The 27,999-nt window shown below is 40.7% G+C and overlaps 1 protein-coding gene across 1 annotated transcript in view; it reads right to left on the reverse strand.

Annotated features, from left to right (window-relative positions):
- Positions 1-13,767: 13,767 nt before the first annotated feature.
- Positions 13,768-27,999, reverse strand: part of SLC28A3 (solute carrier family 28 member 3) — a 54,063-nt gene continuing 39,831 nt past the window's right edge. The window contains exons 11-18 of the mRNA XM_049652742.1: positions 27,083-27,208; positions 25,306-25,436; positions 23,979-24,147; positions 23,403-23,600; positions 16,934-17,015; positions 15,878-15,976; positions 15,518-15,638; positions 13,768-14,684 (exon numbers count right to left, since the gene is read on the reverse strand). Of these exons, the coding sequence (XP_049508699.1) occupies positions 14,558-14,684; positions 15,518-15,638; positions 15,878-15,976; positions 16,934-17,015; positions 23,403-23,600; positions 23,979-24,147; positions 25,306-25,436; positions 27,083-27,208 (1,053 nt within the window). The 3' untranslated portion in view covers positions 13,768-14,557. The remainder of the gene's footprint in view (positions 14,685-15,517; positions 15,639-15,877; positions 15,977-16,933; positions 17,016-23,402; positions 23,601-23,978; positions 24,148-25,305; positions 25,437-27,082; positions 27,209-27,999) is intronic.

A 27,999-nucleotide genomic window follows, 5' to 3' on the forward strand; every position in this document is an offset into this window, starting at 1 on the left:
CCTGTTTGAGTTTTGGTAGTGTATATGTTTCTAGGTATTTGTCCATTTCTTCCAGATTGCCCATTCCATTGGCATATAATTGCTTATAATGTTCTTTTATTGTTGTTTTTGTTTCTGCTGTGTTGGTTGTGATCTCTCCTCTTTCATTCTTGATTTTATTTATTTCAGTTCTTTCCTTTTTCTTTTTGATCAAACTGGCTACTGGTTTATCAATTTTGTTAATTCTTTCAAAGAACCAGCTTCTGGTTTCATTGATTTGTTCTATTGTTTTTTTGGTTTTGATAGCATTAATTTCTGCTGTAATCTTTGTTATTTCCTGTCTTCTGCTCTTTTGGGTTTTATTTGCTGTTCTTTTTCCAGCTCCTTAAGGTGTAAGGTTAGGTTGTGTATCTGAGATCTTTCTTCCTTCTTTAGGAAGGCCTGGATTGCTATATACGTTCCTCTTATGACCGCCTTTGCTGCGTCCCAGAGGTTCTGGGTTGTGGTATTACCATTTTCATTGACTTCCATATACTTTTTAATTTCTTCTTTAACTGCTTGGTTAGTCCATTCATTCTTTAGTAGGATGTTCTTCAGTCTCCAAGTATTTGTTACCTTTCCAATTTTTTTCTTGTGGTTGATTTCAAGTTTCATAGCGTTGTGGTCTGAAAATATGCATGTTATGGTCTTGATCTTTTTGTACTTGCTGAGGGCTGATTTGTGTCCCAGTATGTGATCTATTCTGGAGAACGTTCCATGTGCACTGGAGAAGAATGTATATTCTGGTGTTTTAGGATGAAATGTTTTGAATATATCTGTTAAGTCTATCTGGTCCAGTGTGTCATTCAAAGCCACTGTTTCCTTGTTGATTTTTTGATTAGATGATCTGTCCATTGTTGTAAGTAGAGTGTTGAAGTCCCCTACTATTATGGTATTATTATCAATGAGTTTCTTTATGTATGTGATTCATTGATTTGTATATTTGCATTCTTCCACATTTGGAGCACACATGTTTACAATTGTTAGGTCTTCTTGGTGGATAGACCCCTTAATTATGATATAATGCCCTTCTGCATCCCTTGATACAGTCTTTATTTTAAAGTCTAGATTGTCTGATATAAGTATGGCTAGTCTGGCTTTCTTTTGTTGACCATTAGCATGATAGATGGTTCTCCATCTCCTTACTTTCAATATGAAGGCGTCTTTAGGTCTAAAGTGGTCTCTTGTAAACAGCAGATAGATGGATCTTGTTTTCTTATCCATTCTGTTACCCTATGTCTTTTGATTGGAGCATTTAGACCATTGAAATTTAGAGTGAATACTAAAAGATATGAATGTGTTGCCATTATGTTGCTTGCAGAGTTGGAGTTTCTGGTGGTGTTTCTAGTCCTTTCTAGTCTCTGTTGCTTTTGTTATGTATGTATGTATGTATGTATGTATGTATGTATTTACTTTTTAATTTTTTCTCCTCTCAGAGAGTCCCTCTAAACATTTCTTGCAGGGCTGGCTTAGTGGTCACAAACTCCTTTAATTTTTGTTTGTCTGGGAAACTTTTAATCTCTCCTTCTAGTTTGAATGACAGTCTTGCTGGATAAAGAGTTCTTGGCTGCATATTTTCTGATTCAGCACATTGAATATATCCTGCCACTCCTTTCTGGCCTGCCAAGTTTCTGTGGATAGATCTGCTGGAAACCTGATCTGTCTTCCCTTGTAAGTTAAGGACTTTTTTTCCCTTGCTGCTTTCATGATTCTTTCCTTGCCTGAGTATTTTGTGAATTTGACTATGATATGCCTTGTTGATGGTCAGTTTTTGTTGAATCTACTGGGATTCCTCTGTGCTTCCTGGATTTTGATGTCTGTATCTTTCCCCAGGTTAGGAAAGTTTTCTGCTATGATTTGCTCACATCACCCTTCCTTTTTCTCACTCTTCCATTTCTGGGACCCCTATGATTCTGATGTTGTTCTTTTTTAATGAGTCACTGATTTCTCTGATTCTTAAATATGGCTCTTTGCCTTAGTCTCCCTCTTTTTTTTCTGCTTCATTATTTTCCATAAGTTTGTTCTCTATATCTTGATTGTCTGTTCTGTCTCATCCATCCTTGCCACTGTGGCATCCATTGGAGATTGCAGCTCAGTTATAGCATTTTTTATTTAATCCTGACTAGCTTTTACTTCTTTTATCTCCACAGAAAGGGATTCTAATCTAGTTTTGACTCCAGGTAGTATTCTTATTGTTGTGATTCTAAATTCTGGTTCAGACGTCTTGCTTGTATCTGTGTTGGTTAAGTCCCTGGTTGTTGTTTCTTCCTGCTATTTCTTTTGGGGTGAATTCCTTTATTTAGTCATTTTGAAGGGAGAAAAGGAATTAATGGGGTAAAGCAATTAAAATTAAAAAAATTAAAATTAAAAAATTAAAAGCAACACACACATACAAATTAAATAAATGATCCTAATCCTAGGTGTGTTTTGGTCTGGGTGTTGAAAGGGGCTTGATAGATTAGAGAAAAAAGGGGAAAGAAAGAAAAAAAGAGGAAATCATTTGAAAATTTGAAAATGAGTACACTGAAGTAGAATAAAATGAAACGATGGAAGTAAAATAGAATTTGAAAAAATTTACACAAAGGTATAAAATATAGTAGAAAAAAATTAAAGAAAAATATTTTTAATAAAAATTGAAAATAAAAATTTTTTTCTCTCTCTGTATTCAAGAAAAAGAAAAGAAATGAAAAAGAGAAAAAAGAAAAAAATAAAATTGAATAGATGGACTGGTGAACAGACTGAAATATGATTGAAATTACTTCATTTTCCCCTAGAAGTTAAACTATGAATTGCTTTACAGTCTGTGAACTAAGCAGGTGGAGCGACTTGTGTTCCTGAAAAGCGAGGTTAGCCCAGTTGGGCAGGGCTTAGTGTAACATCTCCTTTCTCCACTAGATGGCACTGCTAGCCTACTGGGGCAGATTGTTGTGACACTTGTAGGTGTGTATGCGCATGCGAGGGAGTGGTGAAAATGGTGTCACCCGGCTACCCAGTCTTCAGCACCAGAACTCTGCTCTCCCTGATCAGCAATCGTGGACCCGTCCTTTTTCCTTGGCTTCTGTACACTCCCCGCCTTTACACAATCTGTGACCAAGTCCCAGGCAGCACCTCCTTCCTGAGTTTTATCTCAAATGCGGCTGTTTTTCCCGACCCCTCACTTCTGGGGGACTGCGGCTTTGACCTGTTCTGCCCCTCTGTGGGAGGATCTCACTGAGCAATGGCCAGGTGCCGGCCACACCCAGGAACATTGCAGGACCATGCTGCTGCCGATGCCTAGTGATTGTGGCCGGGTGCCAGCCTGCCCCAGAAAAAGTTCACATGACTGTGTGGCAGAAGCGTTTCAGGAATTATGGAAAATCACAACACACATCTGGCACCAGGCTTCACCCTTAAGGACCTTGTTCCAGCACCAGTGAATGTGGGTGTTCTCCCGGGTCCACTGGGGCCTTGCCTTTGGGGGATCCACATATCCTCTACCAGGTGTCCTTTCATCAGGGGAACTGCCTCTCCCCGTGTGGCCTGAAGAACCCCGGACTCCACTCTGCTCCTGGGGATTCACCCTTCCGACCAGAACACTGCCAGGTACTGAGCTGCAGCGTTTCAGACTCTGCGCTCCCCCTGTTTATACAGTCTTAATGGAACTTAAACCCTCTCCTTTCTCTTTTCTCCCTTTTTAGTTCAGTCCCTGCGGCTGTTCCACTTTTCCACTTTCTCTCCAGCTACTTTGGGGGGGGTGCCTTTTCCGTATTCTTCCCCTGCCCCATCTCAGTCCTCTCTCCTCTTGGCAAAAACAGCTCTCTGCCCTCCATGGCTTGTCTCTCCCCCAGTTCACCTCTCCTCACTGAGTACCTGCTGAGTTCTGTGGTTCAGGTTGTGCAGATTGTTGTGTTAATCCTCAGGTCAGTTTTCTAGGTGTGCAGGATAGCTTAGTGTTGATCTGGTTGTATTTCATGGATGGGAGGCACACAAAAAACTTCCATGCTGTTCTGCCATCTCGGCTCCTCCCCCAGAATTTTAAATGTATGTGCAAGTTTCAGCAATTCCATTTCTAGAGATTTCTCCTATGAGTATGCTGTGTTAAGTGACACATGTAGATGCTATTTACTGCAGCTTTTTTTTTCTTGCAAAAGATGGGATACAACATAAATAGAAGACTACTGAATAAATTATAGTATCCATATGATATGTACAAAAGAATGAAATCTGCATGTAGTAATTTAGAAAGTGCCCTAGAATATATATTTTTAATTTTTAAAGGATTTTTAAAGTGTATTTATTTATTTTGAGAGGGAGAGAGTGCTTGAGTGGGGTAGGGGCAGAGAGAGACAGAGAGAGATTCCAAGCAGGCTCCACTGTCAGCACAGAGCCTGACGCGAGGCTTGATCCCGTGAACTGTGAGATGGTGACCTGAGCTGAAATCAAGAATTGGATGTTCAACCGACTGAGCCACCCAGGTGTCCCCTTAGAATATATTATTAAGTAAGAAAGAGCTAGGTACAGAACAGTGTGCATAGTATGCTGTCATTTGTGAATCACGAGTACAGGGAGTTGACCCCTCTCCCAGCAATGGAGAATCCAGGAGGTGCTCTCCTGGGCACCTTGAGTAGATAGAACACACGATTCTGGTCCTGCTTTTGCTGGTGAAATTGCTGGTCCTCCCCTACCTGGGTGAACAGACCTAGATCCTCAGGGACTCATGCAGTGCTCACCCTTCTCCCTCACCATCAGCATGCCTGTGCCCACCTGTAGTGGTGAGAGCCATACTTTTTGATTCTTTGTAGATGAAGACTTCTTTCCTCCTGGACGCGGGCCTAAAGATTGTTGGGAGTTAGCGTTCACACTTACTTTTGTTTTATTCATACTCGATTAGTCTGTGTTGGCATTTATAGAAGCCCACTGAAGAAATAGAGAAATGGCTTTCAGTTCCACATTTGGAACTGGAAAATTCATCTTTAATCAGATAAAGATAAGCTGGTATGTCATACACCAAGGGTTTTTACAAAGTGGGTACCAGTGATCAGTGTATGAAATCCCGACAAGCCCAGGCTTGCTTTCATGTTTCAACTACCTTCTCGATTGCTAGCATAATCTGAGATTTTGATTACAGGTAGACTAGCTTTGTGTGGAAAATATGTTGTCCAATCAAAGATTGATCATTTGGCCTTGCCTTGAGGCTTAGCAGAAGATGAGAAGCATTCTTTTGGGAGATAAGTCTCCATGTGTCTGTAGCATTTCTGTATGTCTTGAGAGGCAGTCACTGTGAATTTGTGCCAAGATTTGACTACAAGAATGTTCATTGCAAATGTGTTACTAATCATGAAACATGGGCAACATCCACTATGGCCAATCATTGGAGATAGATTAAATTATGGTACAGTCATATAATGGAATGCCTTGCAGCTATTTAAAAATGACGAGGTAGAAGAAAAGTTAACATTCAAAAGTGTTCATGATATATTAAGGGGAGAAAAGCTGTCCTCAAAATAAATCACAATAGTGATCTCATTTCAAAAGTATTACACACACACACACATGCGCACACACACACACACACACACACACACACACAGAATGTCTATACACCACGGATTATTAGCACTTGTTATATTTTTGTGATATGGGTAAAGTTTTTATTTTTTCTTGAGATTATGAATATTTTTCTAAAACAAATATGATTGCTTTTGCAATAAAGCATCTAATAAAAGATGTTTTGAGAATGAATAGATGCAAAAATGTCTGTGAATGCTTTTTCTGGTTCAGCTGTAGTGTCTGATGCAGGAACCCACCTCCAGAACCTGAATCTCTTTTTGTCCTTCCAGGCTCTTGTGGGTACTGGCCAGTTGCTGGGGAAACTCTCTGGATCTCTGCCCTGTTCCTTGCTATTGATGTCTGGAAAATGTCTGTGCCATCCACCTGAGCAGAGACACTTGTAAAAACTTCTAACCTGAATATATCCTCCCACCCCCACCTCAAGCATATTCCTGGTGTTCCTATTAAGTGGGAGGAGAAAACATTTAAGAAATTTATTTCATTTTCAGGTCATCTAGATGGCAAGCCCCCTGCCAATTTCAGGTGGAATTCGATTGAATTCTTTCTGAAATCTCCAGTAGCTTTTGAGAAAGAACTTTCTTGAGTGCCCAGCTGCAGCTTCCTGGGAGCACATGGTGCCTGTTTGAGAACCTTGGAGTCCGTTGCTATGGAAACAATAATCAAGTCAGATTGCCACAGGAGGACCTCTCCTGAGTCCCCAAGAACATATTGTTTCCTTCCGTTTGGTTCTGTTTGGTCCAAGTAGACACAGAAACCTTCACTTTCTGGATAACCTGTTTCCATGGCCAGGCATTGATGAATGGATGGTCAAAGAGAGCAAATCATTCTTAACTCTTTGTGGTGTCCTTCTCAGAAAGGTCAGATTGTATTTTGATGGGTGAATTCTAATGAGAAATAGAGTCTTTGTTTTGCACAAGTGCTTTAAGAGCTGGCCAACCTTTCCCATCAATGGGATTAAATTTATTATAGCTCCTAAGTAACAAATATGTCAGCTGATGGATGCTTCTGTAACTTGCAAGCTGCTGGAGCCAGAATCTGCTATGGTATGATCAGAGTTCACCTTGCATGCTCATCAGGCTTTCCTACCGTACTTTCAAGATATGAGGTATTTTTACAGTTCATATATATACCCACATATATACATATACATATACATATACATATACTTTTTTTTATTTATTAAAAAAATTTTAAGTTTATTTTTGAGAGAACCAGGGAGAGAGAGAGAGAGAGAGAGAGAGAGAGAGAGCCCAGGCAGGGGAGGGGCAGATAGAGTGAGAGAGGGAGAATCCCAGGCCGGCCGTGGGCTGTCAGTGCAGAACCCCACATGGGACTTGAACTCGCAAACTATAAGATCATGACTTGAGCTGAAATCAAGAGTCAGATGCTTAACCGAGTGAGCCCCTCATTTGTATTTTTAATTCATATTCCAGCACTATAGTTCTATGAGGTCAAATGCTAATGTAAATTTTACTTTTATTTGAGACTTAGAAAAGCCGAGTGAATTTTCTCAAAATGCAGTACAGTGAAAGTACCATTATGTAGCATAGCCTCAAGCAAACCAACACTTTCTTCAGCCAAGAGGTCACTCTTGGTGCTCTAGCTTCCCTGTTATTCCCTTCCGAAGCTCCATCATCACTGATCTTCCAGTCTGTGACCTGAAGCCAACCATCTTGAAAATCCCCGTGAAGAACAACATATAAATAAAAAGACTCAGCAAGATTATGAGGGAGAGAAAGGGCGATAAGGAGCAAACCAACCCCCATGTGGCTAAACAATGCCTTCTTCACATTCCAATTTATATTTCCTAAGCTTAAAGTCTTTTGAAACACCTAAGAATGTGTGGCAAATGGAAGCTTTTTTTTTTTTTCCAAAAATGTGTATTCTGCAAAAACTGAAAACAACCTAAATGTCCATCAGGAGCAGAATGGACAGATAAATAGTGGTACATTCATATGATGTAATGACAACAATAAAAGAGTAGCCCACTAGATAAAGCTAAAATACCTTATGCTGAAGTGAGAGACAAGCAGGCATTTGCTGTGTGATTCCATTTATATGAAGTTCCATCTGAGCTGTTTATCTGAACCAATCTTGGGAGGGGGAAAAGAAAATCCGGCTTTTCTGGGAGGGGCGGGTAGATTCCCAGGGAACTTTCTGAAATCATGGAAACATGCTCCATCTTGATTGGGATGATAGCCACACGGGTGCATCCGTTTGTCAAAACTCATCAAACTGTACACTTAGAATCTGTGCATTTACCATATATATATTATACTTCAATGACGAAAAGGAGTGTATTTTATAGCCTTTCTCAGGGAGGCATTCTTCTAAGTGCTTTACATGACTTAACTCATTTACTTGTCATAAAAAATATGGGGAAGGAGATAGGTTGATTTTGATTTTACAGATGGGGAAAATGAGGCATAGAGAGGTCATTGGAATTTCTAAGGTAATGGAACAAGTGTCCAGGGCCAGGGTTTGAACCCTGGCAGTTCAGCTCCAGAGGTGGATTCTTAGCTGCTGAAACATACTCCCTCCCACCCCTGTCAGCAGCACCAACGGCTTGTTGTTTTCCATTTTCTATAAGAGCTTTTCCAAATCCAATAGCAGAACAGTTGCTCATTTAAGCACAAGGAATCTGGCTGTTTAAAATACACCTATTTATATTGGGGATTAGGATTTTTTAAAATTTGCTAAAAAAAATTTTTTTTTTGAAGCGGGGATTAGGATGCTTTTAACGATTCCATTTAGCTTCAACATAGGAAACATTAGTTAATAGTAGACTGGCCTTGCAGGTTATCAGGAAGGCCAGGCTCCTGAACTTGGCTTGCTAATCATCGTACCATACAGTGTTACAAGACAAGCAAACAAGATGTACCTGATGTTGCCAACAGATGGAATATGAAAGTGATTCAGGCATTGAGCTTGAAAGAAGACTCATCCAGTTTAGTTTGTTACAACTTACTGTAGTTTATCATAAAGAGAAAAATTAGCCATGACACCAAAGTGTTAACTGTGGCTAACTATGGGGACTACATAGAGGTTGGAAGAAAGTTTCCAATCTCTCAGTTATACACTTGCATACCATTTGCAATTTTCATTACGAGTATGAATTTTTGATGAGATTTTTAAAAGTTTTTAAAAGTGATCCAATTAACTGTTCCTGCTTATGTGAAAGTCAGCCATTTGGCTGACCTTTGTCATTGTTTATTCAATGCATGAGAAGATATTTATTGAATGTCTGCTAGATGCTAGGTGCTAGGTATTGGAGATACACATAGGAATTGATAGTCTAGTGGACAGACAGACATATAGGCAAACAATTATGGAATGAGGTGGATAGTCTGCAGTTGAAGGGACTTAGATTAGACCAAGGAATACTGCCCCCAACTCTGCTCTTAGCCATTATAATCTACGGGTTTGGTGACTCTAATGTGACTGGGGTAGGGGGTGGCTAGAGGAGATGGAAACATTTCTGAATGACCTAGGATTCTGCAATCCTCTTATTTTATGGAAATTACTGGGAGCATGCCCAGCACATGGAAGATGTAGGGCTGATCTTGCATATTAACGTAGCTTGCAAGACATAGGTTTTTCCCTAATCTTGGTTTCTCATGGTAAAGTGGTTGGTTGTCCATTGCCAGAGGACTATATTAAGAGGTTGTCATTTAAATGCTTTTCTCTGTTCTGTGATTACAGGCTGTATCCCCACTATTAGAAACTTGTCCTCCCATTTTGCAAAAGGCATAATTGTAAAAGGGGATGGCTTGGTGCAGATTCATTGTTTTACTTTCTAGAGTCCCTTGAAATGAAAATGCCAAGTAGTCCACTAATGACTGAGGTTGAAATTAATCACTCTACATCCAGAGGTCAATCACATTGCCTTGTAGTATAAAAGGAAACATAATTATCATAAGCTTATGCTGTCTTAAGGTCCAGAAAAAGAAGGGCTAAGTGTATACTTTCCTTCCTGCCTGACCTTAAAACATTTTTCAAAATTAAGTAACAGGTTGTAAAAAAGTAGCTTTTCTCAGGACCATATGGTTCATTAGCACCATATGGTGCACCTGTTCCAGACATTTCTTAAGTCCTGTGCTCCTGCCTGTTTAAAATGTGAACGATTGCCTCCCCTTCCCGGCCTCCAGTACACTTAGGGTAGTTCCTGGCACACTGTGTCCGTCAATACCTCCTTTACAAGCAGGGCTGATTTGGGAATTGTTCTGTAATTGGAAGTCAGTCTCACTGGGCAAGTGTACACTTTAAGCCCTTCACAGTGGCCTACCAGCCTCATGAAACTACAGAAATATAAAGCAATGAGTTGGGAGCATTTGCAAAATGAATGCATGTTAGTAATCTGGGTAGTTACGGAGACCTTCTCACTCAGACTTCACTGCTTGGGTATACTGATTTTACCAATGGAATATAAAAAAAATCAAAGAAAATTCTCCATACCCCATGGCTACAATTTATTCTTTGCTGGGACTGTAAGGCCTCCGCAGGCCCAGAGAATTTGTTTGGAACCATAGTTTCTGGATTGGTGAGAGAAATGCCATTTCTGGTTCCCTCTCCTTTTGCAAACCGACGGAAAATGAGAATAAGCAGCAGAAAAGCAAACTTTCATTTTCATTAAAAGTAGGAAACACTCATAGCTGGACCCACAATACTGTGTTTAAAAAAGGGCTTTCAGGGGCGCCTGGATGGCTCAGTTGGTTAAGCGTCCAGCTTTGGCTTAGGTCATGATCTCACCGCTCATGAGTTCAAGCCCCACATAGGGCTTTGTGCTGACAGCTCAGGGCCTGGAGCCTGCTTTGGATTCTGTCTCCCTCTCTCTCTGCCCCTCCCCCACTTGCTCTCTCTCTCTCTCTCTCTCTCTGTCTCTCTCTCCTCAAATATAAATAAAAACATTTGAAAAAAGGGCTTTCAGATTAGTGAAAGCTGTATTGGTGTCAAGATAGACACAGAGAGAAGTCTGGAGACTTCAAATTTCATGGCCAGACTAGACAGAGTGTAGAATTCTTCAAAATAGATGTCACAGCCTTGTCTTGAAAGAAGCTCAGGGTGCATAGATTCACAGCAACATGCTGTCAGCATTGAGTGACCTCAGACAACAATTGAATGAACATATAGGAAGCATACAAATGTCCCAACTTTGCCATCTTAGAGGACTATGGGTAGGTCAGTGTAGGACAAACCAGGAGGAACAAACAGCCCTCTAGCTTTTATGTTTGCCAAAGAAAAGTGGAGACATCACCATGTACCAAAAATTCCATGAAGTGGTTTCACTGGGAGGAGGGAAACTTTCAACCAGTCCCGAGCCATTCAACATGGACAGGGGATTGATAAGGTTTCTGGATGCAACAAGTCCAAAGTGGTCACCAACTCGTTCGTCTGGTCTGTACCCTTACTATTTTTTCTCATATGACTCAGGAATGGTATGCCCTCCTCAGTTCAAGGATGGAAAGTATTAAAAAAGAAATCCACATGAGATTTATGTGAACATGTAGCATTTGACAAGAAATATCACACCTACACACAGAGGTAGATGAATAAAACACATTGGAAAGATTATATCACAAAGCAGGTAAAAGTCAAGACAACATATTTCTCCAAGAAGCAATCTGGCAACATATACTAACACCAAATACATGTGGCACTTTAGTGGACCTAGAAAACCATCTTATAGAATTGCACTGTCTAATATGGTAGCTACTAATAATTGAATTGTGGAACTATTTCATATGTGGAACTGAGGAACTAAAATTTTACTTTAACAACTGATACTCATTTCAGTTATTGGAAAGCTTTTGAGTGTGTTTGGAACAATTTGGGTGTATGCATTTCCTTTTCAACTGTAAATTTTATGGAATCCAAATACAGACCGAGTATTGCCAATGAAAATATAGTGTCTTAGTGTATGCTCTAGGTATAAAATATATACTAGATTTTAAAGGCTTAGTTCAATAAAAAGAATATAAAATAATTCATTAAAATGATAATATCATGGATATATTGGGTCAAATACATTATTAAAATTAATCTTACCAGTTTCTTTGTACATTTTTAAAGTGGTCACTAGAAAATTTTATATCACATGTGACTTCCATTATACTTCTGTCAGATAGCACTGCTATAGAATAAAATCACTAATATGCAAAGTAAGTGGGCAGATACGATTCAAAGTAGTCCTCAAACAAAATCAAACCCCCAAAGTGGATCCTTGTCCTGAACGGAGTGGTTAATGCAGATACATAATATGTCAAGGAGTATTATGATGCCTTTGAAAAAAATTATTGAAGTTTTGCCAGTGGACTTGAATATTCACAAAGTATTATTATAGAAGAAAAGTAAACTATAGAGAAATGTGAGTAGCTCCAGTATGGTAAATTCCTCAATGATAGATATGTTTATAAAATATGACCCGAACGTGAAAGGAAAGTACAGAAAGCCAAATATCAGGTTATCTAACTAGGGTTACCCATGTGTGGTAGGCAAGACAGGGAAGAGGAGGGAAGGAGAAAGAAAATAAGATATTTAACTCTCTCTCTCTCTCACAGACACACCACACACACACACACACACACACACACACACACACGTGGGAAGGGAAGGCTAGAGCTAGAACTATATATAATAACTTGGTAGGAATGTCCAAAGTATATTGCCAAGTGAAAAGAAGTTGAAGGTGATATGTAAGTAGACTCATTCTAGCTATGTAGAAGCAACAACTCCTCAACACTCTTATGTGTGTTTGAAGAAAGGTCTGTGTGTGTTTGTCCCTTTTTATTACAAATGGGTATTGCATTCTGCACTTGAAAAAAGAAGACTTGAAAAAACAGGACAGTGAGGATTAAGTTTTCCTTGAAATAAAAGAGTGTGGAGAAGAGCCATCAACATCCAAAGAACGATAATGGCAACAGGCGGACTTTGCAAATTAGTTGGCCAGAGAGGCACACTAGAAACAACAAATCTCTTTGAGAAGGAATAAGAAGAGAGTGTCAGGAATAAAACAACATAGGAAAATACAAAGAATTAAAATGAGGAAAAAAAGAGTTAGAAAAACAATAGTCATAGTAGACCAGAGAGAACCAACATATGAATAACTGGCACCCTTGACGTACTACATCACGGGCTTTTATGAAGGGTGACACAAAAAACACAGAGAGCAGAGGGAAAAGTCATGCAAATATGTTTTCCTAAAATAAAGTCTAAATTTTGCAAGGGCACATGAGTTCCAAGAATAATTTGATACAAATGATCAATAGTTAGAAATATCCTAGTATATTATACTTAAGATAAAGAGTCTTTTCAGGGCACCTGGGTGGTTCAGTAGGTTAAGTGCCTGACTTTCTCTCAGGTCTTGGAGCCTGGAGCCTGCTTCAGATTCTGTGTCTCCTTCTCTCTCTGTCCCCTGCCCCCCTCACACTCTCTCTCTTTCTCTGTCAAAAATAAATAAACATTAAAAAAAATTTAAGAATCCTTTGGGTATTTAATTTCATCCTTTACCACCACCGCCACACACACACACACACACACACACACACACACACCCCAAGGTATTTACATATATATTTCAAAAAATTGTGCATGAACAAGAAAGAAAGCATAAATAAAATAAAGTACTTCAGGTATTCCCAAAACTTTTCCCGCATTTTTTCTTACTTGTGAATCACCTTTTGGCTCAGTCATTGGTATTTGTGTTTCCTCACACAATGTGGTCTTTGAGCTATTAAGAGAATTGGCAATGAGCATTTCATTAAAGAGCACCCTGCCATTGACTCTGGATTCTTCTTCTGACACATATCAAATCTCAGAACCCATTAAGGTTCTTCTTTGATACTCAGTAAGCGACTTTGATGCTGATTCTTTCCTGGTTAATGGAAGTATTGGTGGAAGGGTTTCAATAACCAGGAATTATTCTTCTTCTCAAATGGTCCTTAAGTGGCCTTTTGAATGAAAAGTTGTGCCATTTTCCAGTGTTGTCACCAGTAACATAACCAAATTTATGCATGAGTAGGCTTTCAGTTACACTCTATAACATGTTGACACATTGAAGGGAGACATGGAAATCATGCATCCACATAGTATATCATGTTGTTTCTTCAAAATACTCACTATCCCTCCGGAGGACAGGATAATTCATCCATAACCATTGACATTGTTTAACTTCAGGTTATTCATCCATAATCATTGACATGATTAACTTCAGGTAATGGAAGGTAGTAGAAGTGAAGGGTTCTCCCTAGCAGAAAATTTAAGGGCCACCTTTCCCCCCTGTCCCAGTATACCCCACATAGTGGCTGCTCCTTTAGCCTGTGTTCTGGAAGTGAAGACAACATGAAATACAGCCCAAATCGACCCTCCATAAGCGTATGGTGTGAGGGGAAAAATAAACTTGTAAGTCACCACGGTTTTTGGCTTATTTGTTATTACACCATAGTTTGGGGGTAAGCTGACTGGTCTAACTAAGCACATGGGATTTAAAACCTGGTTTTAGAACGGTCTAAATGTAATCCTGGTGCACTCTTGATTTCTGTAGGACCTCCCCAGGGCAGGCAATGACTGGGTGATAAACGATTCTCCATGTGAGATTCAAGGTCCAGGTGAATGCAGTGACCTCCCCTGAGATGTTTGAGAAGTGAGCCACTCTGGGTGTGGCTGAGCCATAGTCCTGTTGTCATGAGCAACCATTTATATCTGTATTCTGGTCAAACTATCATAAAATTCTAGGGTCAGAAAACATCTCTGGGACTGGAGACACATCTTGAGATATCATAGTGGTTGTCAGTGGGGAAGGGTCTGGGGAAGGGAGGGCCGGAGAGGGGGATGACGCTGGAGATCTGCAGTGTTCATTCCTGTTTTTCTTCTTTCCAATGAAAGCTGATTCCATGATGGGACTTTCCATCTGTGAAGAACAGTTTTTCTTTTCCTCCCCAAAGTAGAAAATTCAGCAACTGTACCTAGAGTTCTGTTGGAGAAGTAGCTGAACTCAAAATGCATTAGGGATCCAACTGCAGTTCAGTGTTGGTGGAGTCAGCAATATGCAGCAGCCCCTTAAAGAAGTCAAGGTGTGGTTTCCTCCTGGGATGACGTCACCAGGACCATTGACAATAGTGCTGGTGGAAAGTGGAATAAAACAGTTAGTTGAGTCTTGGAAGACAGAGACAGTAGATGAGCAGAAGATGACACATTAAAAGTAGCAAAGGGCAGGAAGCTGATTTCTTCCCCCACATAGGTTGGATTAAGGACAGAGGCACCAGAGAATTAGTTTTTGACTCTGAAATCCTGTTTGGACTCAAGGATTCCCCCTCTGTCTTCCAGAATAAACAAAGAATCAATCCTCATAAAACACCTGCACCTTAAGAAGGGCACCTAGGGTAGGGATATTGATTTTGCAGATAGAAACTATAGAGGGTGAGAGTGGCCAGTAAGGGTCACTGGTGGTCCGTCATGCACTGTAGCCCAACATCATCACTGTCACCATGTCGTCAGGACAGCCTGCACGGCTTGATCCCCTTGAAAGAGAGGCAGTGCCAGCTAGCTAGTCAAAGGCATGGGCTCTGTGGGCAGAAAAACCTAAATTTTGTATCTTGATTGTGCTTACATTCATTTTGCTTGGGAAAGTGGTAGAGCCTTCTCCAGCCCCAATTTTATCAAACACTAAAAAGAGCAATAGTTCCTAACCTATGCTGTGGTTTCAAGGTTTAAGTGAGAGAATTCATACAAAGTGCCTATCGCAAAGCTGGGGCATAAGAAATGCTTGCGCAGCACTAGCTAGTATTATAGATCCTAGTCTTAGCTGAGAAATGTCAAAATGAAAGGTGGTTTAGAATTGCTGCACAAGTTCTCATTTTTAAACAGTTATAAAGTTATAAAAAGAAGTGGGTTGCATCTTTAGGCCTAATATGTCTATTAATAATGGCAGAAGTTATAACCAAGAATACACTACCTGTTCAATAGACTTTGACAACAAGATACCACCTCAGTGGTGTTTGCAGGCAAACTGGAATTGAAGGCATTCTCCAAAATGAGATGGCAGTTGATGTCTACTGGGGTGCTGGAGAGCATCCCTGGAAGTGGAAAAGTGCCATTTATTTTATTAATTAATGTTACCGAGCCTTCCTTCTGTTCTTAGCTTCTCCACCATGCTCTGCACATTTCACTTGGCAATATGCTCAACAGCAGCTCTGCCTCTCAGCTTTCTGCAGTGGCATATGCTGCACATTTGGGTTGGAGGCATGCCCCCCCCCCCAAAAGCTGCCATTCTGTGGATTTGGGGAGATAGGACACAGAGGACGGCAGGCGGTACCTGCAATGCAGGCTGTCATGAAGCAGGCGACGGTCCCAGCGATCAGAGCTCTCACTGCCCCTGAGGCGATATCATGCTTTCTGGAAGGAGCCATGGATGCTGGGGAACATGAAAATATGAGATTAATGTTGAGATCGTTAATTAGAATTCCAAATTCCCAGACTCTGAGAACTGTTCTGAGGCTAGGCATGTCAGGTCAGTGACTTTTCTTTTTTTCCAAATTAGCTGGGAAAATCAAGATTCAAGAGCTTAGTGATGAATTAGCTGCATGTCCAGAGAAGTTCTCTCACATGGGAGGAAGGGAAGAAACTTGTTCATACCAGAAGGCCCAGAGGCTTCCATTTTCTTTTTTTTTTTTAAGTTTACTTATTTATTTTTGAGAGAGAGAGAGAAAGAGAGAGAGAGAGAGAGGAAGGGGGATGCAGAGAGAGAAGGAGGGAGAGAATCCCAACCAGTCTCTGGGCTGTCAGTGCAGAGCCCTACGCAGGCCTCAAACTCACAAACCGTGAGATCATGACCTGAGCCGAAATCAAGAGTTGGACACTCAACTAACTGAGCCACCCAGGCACCCCAGACTCTTCCATTTTCTACAGAGGAAACAAGTCCTAAGTTTTACCCTAAATTTCACCACAGTATATATGGCATGCAAGGCCAAACAAATTTCAAGGAAAGATCCAAAGATCTGCAACTCATCGTCACCATCTACTTCTGTGCAGACATCACTAACTATTCACAGCATTTTCCCACTTTCATTGGGCCTCAGAATCCTTCCTCACCTGGCCGTTAGAAATCTACTGCAATTGGCATACAAAGTGGAACCTATCTCACCCCTGGGTGGAGAAGAACTTGTACATTTGGACAAATTCTTCCTGAGGTTGGCTTGGATATACATGGGAAAACTATATTGCAGAGCAGGGATAAAAAATGGACCCCAAAGGATTTATTCCTGTCCCAGGGCCTTTTTTTCCCCTGACACAAATAATGTTACAGAGCAAGATGGATATTGAAAGTATGTTTATGTTACATACATTGTTGAAGTATATTCTTTTCACTTACTGAGTCCGCCGATCACTATTCCTAGGGAACCGAAATTAGCAAAGCCACAGAGAGCATAAGTGGCAATTGTCTCAGAACGAATCTGTAAATAAGCATAAACATATAGATGTATACATGGTGTGACCCAGCTTAGTAAATCTGATATCCTAATAGGCTTCCTTTTCTGACTATGAAATCAATATTGGCGAGTAAATGTGCAGTGCGTGATGTCAAACACCTGTTGGTTTGTAGACTCTTTTTTTCCATTTCCCCTTGAATTTTGAGAGAGAGAAAGGGGCTGTGTGGATTCGGAGACTCTCTATAAAGGAGTTGGAATTGGTAGTCTTGGCCTCTACAAACGCTACTTTCTGCCCAATGATAACTTTTTTTTAAGTTTATTTAGTTTGAGAGAGAGAGAGAGAGAGAGAGAGCGAGCAAGAGAGCACAGAAGGGTCAGAGAAAGAGAGAGAGGATCTCAAGCAGGCCGCGCACTATCAGCATGGAGCCCAATGCAGGGCTAGAACTGGTGAAATGTGAGATCATGACTTGAGCCGAAGTCGGAAGCTTAAGTGACTGAGCCATCGAGGTGTCCCTGATGAAAACTTCTAATGTTCAGTATGACCTGGCCACCTGCTATAATGTGCCAGGCACAGTGCTAGCTACTGAAGATATAAAATTGGTCCCAGAAAATACTCACATTACATTTGTGAGACAAAGGACTTACTTAGAATGTATAAAGAGCTGTTATTATTTATTTATTTATTTTGAGAGAGAGAGAGAGAGAAAGAGAATTCCAAGCAGGCTCTGTCTTGTCAGCACAGAGTCCAATATGGGGCTTGAACTCATGAACCTTGAGATCGTGACCTGAGCCAAAATCAAGAGTTGGACATTCAACCAGCTGAGCCACCCTGGTACCCCAAGCTGTTATAATTTAATGAGAAGACAAGCACCCGATAAAAAACAGTTAAGGAGATTTCACAAAAGACATGTAAATGGTCAAAAAGCACGAGAAGATATTTGACATCATTAGTCACCAGGGAAATGCAAATCAAAACAATAAGATACCACTAAAATGGCTAAAAAAATTGGACAATACCAAGTGTTGATGGGGATGTGGAACAATTGGAAATCTTGTACATTGTTGGTGGGAATGTAACAGGACACAGCCTGTTTATAAAATACAAACATACTCGGCAGTTTCTATCAAGTTAATAGGCATAGCCTGTATGACCCAGCAATAACACTCTTCGGAATTTTCCCGGGAGAAATAAAAACATATGTCCACAAGAAGATTGTACGTGAGTGTTTATGGCAGCTGTATTCATAGCAGCTTCAAGCTGGAAGCAACCCAAATGTCCTTCAACAGGCAAGTGGATCAACAAATTATGGATATCCATAAGACAGAATACTACTCTGTGGTAGGAAGGAAAATAATGGATGCATGAAACAAGATGGAGCGAGTCCATTTGTATGAAATTTTACAAGCAAAAGTAATCGAGAGTGAAAGAAGGGTCAGGCTGTCTGGGAATGAGGAGGTGGGTGGGGGTATTTTTGACTGCAACTTGCCAGGAGAGAAAATTCCTAGCTGTGATAGCAATGTTCTATATGTTCATTGTGGTTGTGATTACACAGATGATACATTGATCAAAACTTGTATATACACCACAAAAGGGCCTTTTTTGGTATGTGAATTATACTTCTGTGAAAAGGAATTATATTAATAAAATGGAAACTCACAGATATCTTAGGAGTTCCTTTCATGCTGGCTGTGGTAGTGTGCTTGCCTTTCTTTGGTCCCCAGCTCTAACCATCCCATAGGAATATTAGGTGCCCCTTTAGAAGTAGGAGAATGAATGAGTCCTTTCACAGGGCAGTAGGAAGATGGAAGGTAAATTCTTAGAAGCGTGAACATAGTCCTCTGGCTCTATTCTGATAGCCAGGAGGTGCTGCTCAGGACAGATCATTCTTTCTCAGGTTGAGGGACTGACCACAGGACACTCAGAAGATTAAGTGGACTCTATGGTCCACCAGAAGGTCACCCAATCTGGCAAAGGCACCCACACAACTGAGGCAATTATTTTCTTTTCCAAAATCCTGAAAAATCTATGATTTGGTTTAAAGAACAGACCAGGAAAATACTACATTCAAAAGTAGTGGTGCCTTTTTATCCTCCACCCCCCACCTCCCCAACTAACTGGATTTTTTTTTTTTAATTTTTTTTTCAACGTTTTTTATTTATTTTTGGGACAGAGAGAGACAGAGCATGAACGGGGGAGGGGCAGAGCGAGAGGGAGACACAGAATCGGAAACAGGCTCCAGGCTCCAAGCTGTCAGCCCAGAGCCTGACGCGGGGCTCGAACTCACGGACTGCGAGATCGTGACCTGGCTGAAGTCGGACGCTTAACCAACTGCGCCACCCAGGCGCCCCTAACTGGATTTTTTAAAGCTCACATTCAAGACTCAAGTGGTCATGGTAAATTTTTTGTTGATTATAAGGACCCTCTTCTCTTTCGTGGTTTCTGAGAATGCCTTTGTTGAAATTTTCAATCAGTGTGCATATTGCAGGCAGGAAAAAATATTTCAAGTATTTGAGCAGTCCACTGTTTCCGGAAAAGCTCATTGTCATTCTCTGCTGTCTCTAGTGCTTTTCATTTAGTTCAATAAGCTTCAAAAACAGGTAGGCTTATTAAGAGACTGTGGGGAAGAAGATGGCACAAAGTGCTTGAGATTCCTCTTTCCTCTTTTTGGAGCTCTGTGGGAAGGGGATACACAGATGTGGCCATGTAAGGTTTTAAAATAAGAGGAAAAGGAGGCTGAAACGATTCCACTTTGCCTTCCCCCATAAATGTGCAAGATTACGTGATGGGAAGAGCTGCACTGGGAAAATAATAATGCATCATGCAGTTCTTGCACATGAGCAGAGATACCATACGTACAAGGACAGTCATTGCATTACTTCCAATGGCAGAAAATGGATAACAGTGTCCATCAACAAGGGACTGGTTAAATTAGATAATGGTGTGTTCATACCATAGAATACTATTTCACAGACACTGATGGGGAAAGGGATCTGAGATAGGTTATTATGTGCAAAGAGCAAGTTTAAGAACAATGAGCGTTATGGTTACAGGGAGAAGAGCTGAGTGGCAGAGATATAGGGGGGTGACTTCCTTTTCCTTTTCACCTTTTTGTGACTTTTGAATTCTGTATGATGGTATGTATAAATTAAGTGTAAATAAATAAATATACAAAGTATTACTTAAACATTTTTTTATAATTTACATCCAAGTTAGTTAGCATATAATGCAACAATGATTTCCTTAATGCTTCTTACCCATTTAGCCCATCCCCTCTCCCACAACCCCTCCAGCAACCCTCTGTTTGCTCTCTGTATTTAAGAGTCTCTTATGTTTTATCCCCCTCCCTGTTTTTATATTATTTTTGCTTTCCTTCCCTTGTGTTTGTCTGTTTTGTATCTTAAATTCATCATATGAGTGAAGTCATATGATATTTGCCTTTCTCTGTATGACTAATTTCGCTTAGCATAATACCCTCTAGTTCCATCCATGTAGTTACAAATGGCAAGATTTCATTGTTTTTGATTGCCGAGTAATACTCCATTGTATATATATACCACATCTTCTTTAGCCATTCATTCATCTATGGATGGGCTCTTTCCATACTTTGGCTATTGTTGATAGTGCTGCTATAAACATTGGGGTGCATGTGTCCCTTTGAAACAGCATACCTGTATCCCTTGGATAAATACCTACTAGTGCAATTGCTGGGTTGTAGGGTAGTTCTATTTTTACTTTTTTTGAGGAACCTCCATACTGTTTTCCAGAGTGGCTGCACCAGTTTGCATTCCCACCAGCAGCGCAAAGTTGTTAATGTTAGCCATTCTGACAGGTGTGAAGGGGTAGCTCATTGTGGTTTTGATTTGTATTTCCCTGATGATGAGTGATGTTGAGCATTTTTTCATGTGTTGGTTGTCCATCTGGATGTCTTCTTTGGAGAAGTGTCTATTCATGTCTTTTGCCCATTTCTTCACTGGATTATTTATTTTTTGGGTGTTGAGTTTGATAAGTTCTTTATAGGTTTTGGATACTAACCCTTTATGTGATATGTCATTTGCAGATATCTTCTCCTATTCCATCGTTTGCCTTTTGCTGATTGTTTCCTTCGCTGTGCAGAAGCTTTTTATTTTGATGAGGTGCTAATAGTTCATTTTTGCTTTTGTTTCCCTTGCCTCTGGAGACGGGTTGAGTAAGAAGTTGCTGTGGGGCCAAGGTCAAAGAGGCTTTTGCCTGCTTTCTCCTCGAGGATTTTGATGGCTTCCTGTCTTACATTTAGGTCTTTCATCCATTTTGAATTTATTTTTGTGCATGGTATAAGAAAGTGGTCCAGGTTCATTCTTCTGCATGTCGCTGTCCAGTTTTCCCAGCACCACTTGCTGAAGAGACTGTCTTTATTCCATTGGATATTCTTTCCTGCTTTGTCAAAGATTAGTCATATGTTTGTGGGTCCATTTCTGGGTTCTCTATTCTGTTCCACTGATCTGAGTGTCTGTTTTTATGCCACAAAGTATTACTTTTGTTCTGGGAAAGAAAAGACGATGGGGTAAGGAAGAGCTCATTTTGCAGATGACATGCTACGTACATATTCTGACCTGGACAACACTGGGTTTTGCCTCAGGGACCCAGATCTTATGCTTCAGTCATGTGTTGCCTTTTCCAGGAGATGCTGTGACATCCCCACTGCTTGTTGGTTGGTAAACAAAAACTGCAGGGACTCATCCCCATTTTGTCGACTGGAAATAAGAAATGGGAAAAAACAAAATGCTTTTGCCATTATGACTCGACAGTAGCAGAAGCTACTGAATTCCTGTCTCCAGATCTCTCCTGTGGGTCGGACTCTGGTGGGGGCTCACCCTCAACCCAAATCAGCTCTACTGTTGTGTCTCTGTTCTCTTAATTGTTCACAAGCCCGCTCAGCACTGCTGGGATCGTGAGCTTGCTCAGCTCATGAACAAAACTACTTTCTCCTGGCAACTGACAGTTTGGGATGGAAAGCAATTCACTTAATTTAGCCTATTGTTTACTTTTGGCGCGGAAGCACACTGGTTTGTGGTGGCATCCAAACAATGAAGACATTCTGCCAAGCTGCACTGCATGGCCAGTTGAAGAACAGACATTGAAAAACAGGAGACCTACAGAGCCACTGTATCCGATGTGTGGGTCAAACGACCTGGACCATAAAACACAGATCAGTACTCCCCTGGAGTGGGCAGTTCCATTTGTGTAGTATATGTGAGTAAATTTGCATGTTTGGTACTTTGCTGGGAAGATGATAGTGTTGTTCAGTGGCAGGCGATTTCAGAGCCTTGGGCAGCATGATTTTCCTCCTCTTTCCTTTTAAAGCCAAATACAGGCCTAGAACCTTAATTACAAGTGGCTTTTTAAAATTTTAATTTTGTTTTTTAAAGTTTACTTATTTTTGAGAGAGAGGCAGAGTGAGAGTGGGAGACACAGAATCCAAAACAGGCTCCAGGCTCTGAGCTGTCAGCACAGGGCGTGTATCAGGGCTTGAACCCACAAACCATGAGATCCTGACCTGAGCCAAAGTTGGATGCTCAACCAACTGAGCCAGCCAGGTGCCCCACAAGTGGCTTGTTTCAATGAGTAATGGTGGTGGTCAGAAATGTCCACCATTTCCCTAAGACTTTCCACATGTGTGACAATTCTGTTCTTCAGGAAAGTAAACATTGGAGATGTGGCTATATAATATGACCTAAGTAATGGCTTCCCCTGAGTTCCCTTAGCCCTTCCAAGGCCAAGTGGGCATGACCATCTCCTTACAGCCTATTGACCTGAAGTCCTGACACCATTACAGGATGTTTGTCTCCAAAGTTCAGACCACTTTCCAAGATTTTCTCTTCCCTCATCCACTTGTGTCTCACTACTTCTTTAAGATGCCCAGGGACTGTCTTGCATTTGGGCAGTTTCTCAGAGTTCATAGAATTTCAAAAGCTGGAAGGAAGAGACTTTCAAGATGATTAGACTATGAGCCCATGAGGGCAGATGCCTTAGTACTCCTTCCCTCAGTGCATAGCTGCATTGCAGATAGGAGGCATATGGCAAATATTTGTTGATTGATTGATTCCAGTCCCAGTTCATATGACTCTATGTTCGGATCCACAGCTCTCAAAAGTAAATGATCACAGTCGTAAGGATTAGCTGTGTTTCTCTACACACACACACACACACACACACACACACGCACACACACACACATACACACACACATGGATTAGTTCAACGCCATTGAAAATTATGAGTTACTATGTTCACTATGAGCCCATGAGATCAGAGACTGTTTTGTCCTCTGTTGTATCCCCAAGTGCCTATCTTGATACACAGAAGCACTAGTACTGTTCGACAAGTGTATGTATGTGATGAAGAAGTATTGAGAAATCAAAGCATTTACTCACTGACATATATTGCTGCACACCATTCACAAATTTGGGTCCAGCCTCTTTTCTTAAGTTGATCAATTTTGAGAGGTGTTCATAAGCCACAAATTCATTGAAAAATGTCTTATAGCCTATGAGCTTGGCAACCATAAAGCTGTCTTGCCAGTCCACTCCCATCATGAAGGAAAAGGGCATGAAGATGTAGGAGCATATTATCTATAAAACCCAAAAATAGATATTTTATTAGAATGTTGATTTGTTTCTGGTTATTCTGCCTCACACTTGTGATAAGATCACCCACCCCTGCCGCTGTGTCTCCTTTAAGCACAGAAATCCCTTCACATTGTCTGACCTATCTCTATCCATTAGGAGTCAAGGTCGGCAATGGTAACCTGGATTCCTGGCATGAGGTCAGGAGAGAATGGCTGTATGTTGGGGGAAGGAGGGTGATAGGGGGTGGCAGATACATGACAGGCATGTGCATTATGTAAGAGTATACTATAGGTTGTTAGGGAAGGCAATTCACAAACCTATTTTATTCTTAAACAAATATAGGCAGAAACAAAATGGAGAAGAGACATGATAGAATTATACCTCAAAACTCAGTTGTGGGTAGTCAAACATGTTTCCAAACCAGGACAGGGCCGCATTCAAAAAAGACAACAGGGCCAGGAAGGCAATCAAGTTCACAGCTATGTTTGCCACTAGGGAGATGGATGAGGATGCTCCCTGCGTTGCGGCTTCTAGGAGGTTCCTTGAATCACTTTATTAAAAAATAGCAATTCCAGAATTACCCAGGTGTTGTCAGCAGACGGACATCACAGCTGTAGAAATGGCACGATCAGAGCTCACTTGTTTGGACAAACTCTCAGGCTCAGGCCTGGGTCAAAATACTCTTCTAAATTCCATGAAATCATGATGGCATTTATAATTGCTGAATGTAGGTGATGGGTATATGGGTGTCTAACTGTTATACTACTCTGTTAATGGGGGGAGGATTTATAGTTAAAAATCTGTGAAAAGATAAAAATATTGTAGATTTAAAAATTGTATGAAGGTAGCTACTAGAAAATATTTATAAAATATTCACAGTATAAGAACTAATAATTCGAGGAAGGCCTGAATATCCATGACCTCATTTAAGAAATGGAATATCACCATCACCTTTGAGTGCCTCTGCTTCCTTAATCTCATTCTCTTCTCTTTAATCTCAGAGGTAACTGGCTCCCTAGAAATTGCTCATCATTCCCCTTCTTTTTATTTTTCCTACATCATTTTATGCCTAAATAATATGCTGTGTATATTTACACATTTGCTAACTTTATAAGTGGAATCACACATATTCACTATGTGTATTCTTTGACAACTTGCTTGTCACTCATGGTTCTGACTGTCCCTACATACAGACAAGGAATGAACCTCAGCAACATGTTCACTGGTGGATTCTGTCATTTAATTAAATTCTTTTGACTATCCTAAATCCCTTTGTCTTTTTCACCCCTTTTTCTTTCTTTTGCACAGGGCAAAAGAGAATGAATTGAAGAGGGGTTAAAGATACTTATACCACACCTTAATTCTCCTTGTTATATAAGAAACTTCCAGAAATGGTTGTCCCATGTCTTTCCGATGGTCTTAAGTCTGGGCTCAATAAACATATATTTTTAAAATGAAATATCTACATTGCACAGTTAAGGAAATGTATTGACATTCAAATATTTGGGAAGTTTTTCAAGAATTGAAAAGAGATTTTTGTGGAAGTCTAGTAAAGTCTAATAGTCACTGGGAAATTAAATTCACTTTAATACTATAATTCACTGTGCTCTCCGATTAGCAACTTTTTGCTGTATTTTGAATTTGGACCCCCTCCCCGCCACCCCCAACTCCCCAGCTTGTATTAAGTAGATGAATGCATCCCACTTACCCACTTTCCATTTTCATGGCATTCTGGAGGGTTATTTTAGGTGTTTCCCTCTCAGGCCAAAAGAGTTTAGCCACAGCCAATGATGCAGGTGCGGACATGACTGAGGCAGTTAACAAGTGGGAGGCTGAAACCTGTGATTTCAGGAGAAAGGAGACCAACTGAGGTGTAGTCTTTCTGTTGTGTTCAGAATGAAAATGGCCCGAAAGGCTTACAAGAGAAGAGAAGGGCAGGAATTGAGCCTATGCCAGAAAAGGGTTTCTTTGGAGGCTTGGAAACACTCAGTGAGCCAAGTCGGCATGACCTTGGAGAGTCAGAGGGGGAAGGGAGGAATTTGTGTTAATTGACCACATCCTTTGGGGAGAAGCATAAAACCGAAATCCAATCATTTCAGAATAGGATTAATTAATCCTGTGTTGTAAGAACTTCCAAAGAAGATTCCTCTACCTCTCTGTTGACCTTTTGAATGTTTAAATAGTCCCTAAAGCCCATATTTCACTACATCATCAACGCAGATAGGGGAAATATCTGGGGATGCAGGCATGGATAGATCCCTCTCTGTCTTCCTTTTGCTTTCCTGAAATCCTTGGTGCCTTTATACCAGATTCATTTATCCAGAGTCCCTTTAATCTGTAAGTTATTTTGTTTTTGCATTCTCTTCCTCGTATTTTCAGAATTCTAGAATCCATACATCCCTCCCCGCTCCTATTCCATCCTGCACATTTTTGCTGGCAGCATTCCTACGGTTGTGGCAGAGTGGACCATCCAGGGATTCAGTAGAACTGCTATTCTAAGATCACTTTCACCCTTTTTCTCTTCCCTGTCCCTGTTGGTTGGCTCTCTGAGGCCTGGATGAAATGGAGGAAAAAAAGCCCATCTATCTTATAAGAAGTATAAGTCACCTGGGTCACAAAGCTGCATGTTCTTCCATTTCTCCACTTATAAGCCACATGGCTTATTTCTCCACTTATAAGCCACATGGCTTATAAGCTCTGTGCTTGGGACACATGCATCAGTTGTGTTCTGCAGCCCTATGCCACAGACCACTAGCTCTCAAACTGGCTGTCAATAATATATATTAATAATTATATTAATTAATTATCAATATATTAATTATTTATATTAATTATATTAATTAATAATTAATATATTAATATATATTAAGAGATTCTGGTTTAGTTACTCTGTGGTATGGGCCTGGGCATCAGATGGTTCTAATGTGCAGAAAGGTTTGAAACCCACTGCACTAGCCACAGGTCAGAAAACTTTCTCTATGAAGGGCCAGAGAGTAAACATTTTTGGCTTTTTCAGGCCACGCTACTCAACTCTGTAGCATGAAAGCTGCCAAAGAGAAGTGAAGAGAAGTAGCTGGTTTCCTGTCAAACTTTAGTTACCAAAAAAGGGAGCAATCGAGTTTGTCCCAGGGGCCATACCTTGCTGACCTCTGGTCTACACTGCCTTTGCTAGAGACAGTAATAAGGTTTTTTTTTGTTGTTGTTTTTACATATTTGAATGTTCAGCCAAAATAAGCTCATAATATGATTTCATTCTGCCACATTCGGATATAATGCACGTTTAGGTGGCAGGGTTTTGAAAGTGAAGCCACAAAGCTCCTCAGGGTCTCTCCATTCAAATGCCAAAGGAACCACGACCAAATATTCAGCAAAAAGGACACTCTTTTGGCCTCCTTATCCAGTAGCAGTGGTAGAGAAAACACAGAAACAACAGCAGCAAAGAAAGAAGTTGAATTTTCCATAAATTTATCTTCAAACATTCTTACCCCGAAAGAAATGTATGCACCTAACACACTTCCAGCGATGGTAGAGAACCCAGCAGTCATGATTGCATGGAGTTCAGACTTGGTGATGTGTGGTAAGTAGGGTCGGACCAGCAGCGGAGACTCTGTCTGGAACAAAGTGAGACCAGGTTAAACGTCCCCTTTTAAACCTTAGGAAGGTGTGCCAATCTACTCAAGATTCCATTTTCTAAAGCAGTATTTCTAAGAGTGAACCACAGGCCAGCTCCATCAACATCACCTGGGAACTTGTCAGGCATGCAAATTCTCAGACTCAATCGCTTCAGCAACGCTGAGAATGGGACGAGCAATCGTGTGTGAACAAGCCTTCCAGGTGGTTCTGAGGCATGCTCATTTGAGAACCCATACCATCGATGTCTGGGTCATTGAACTCTGTCAGTGTGCATATAGAGTTACGTGTGAGGTTTGCAAAGTTTGCAAGGCCAATTCGTATACGGCCCCCACCAACCTAGGATTGGAGTCTGATGGCCAGGTACATTTTTCTAAGGTTGGAACACTATTGCCCAAGTAACTATGCCCTGCTCTTCTGAACTGGTGATTTCCAAGTCACTGTGATCTCCCATCTTCCAGCTTCATTATGACAGACCATAAACCTCTTTGCTTAAAGCACAGGGAAGTAGAGACACAAGTATAAAAAAAATACGAGCAATAGCAAGGGCAGGTGCCCACAGGTGCTTTCCTAGTTGAGATACAGAGGCCCCACTCTTCCCCATGGGTGGAAAGGAATTAGAGAGGGTGTAGTTGTAAAGGCTTGAATCCCATTAAGGAGGACAGACAGCCCACAATGTAGGGCTCTCCATAAATAATAGCTGTACTTTTAGCATATTAAGTATAACATTGAGCACCACAGAAGCATGTGTGCAATTTTACAATTTTCCCCT

This window comes from Panthera uncia, chromosome D4 (genome assembly GCF_023721935.1).
Source record: "Panthera uncia isolate 11264 chromosome D4, Puncia_PCG_1.0, whole genome shotgun sequence".
Taxonomy (NCBI): domain Eukaryota; kingdom Metazoa; phylum Chordata; class Mammalia; order Carnivora; family Felidae; genus Panthera; species Panthera uncia.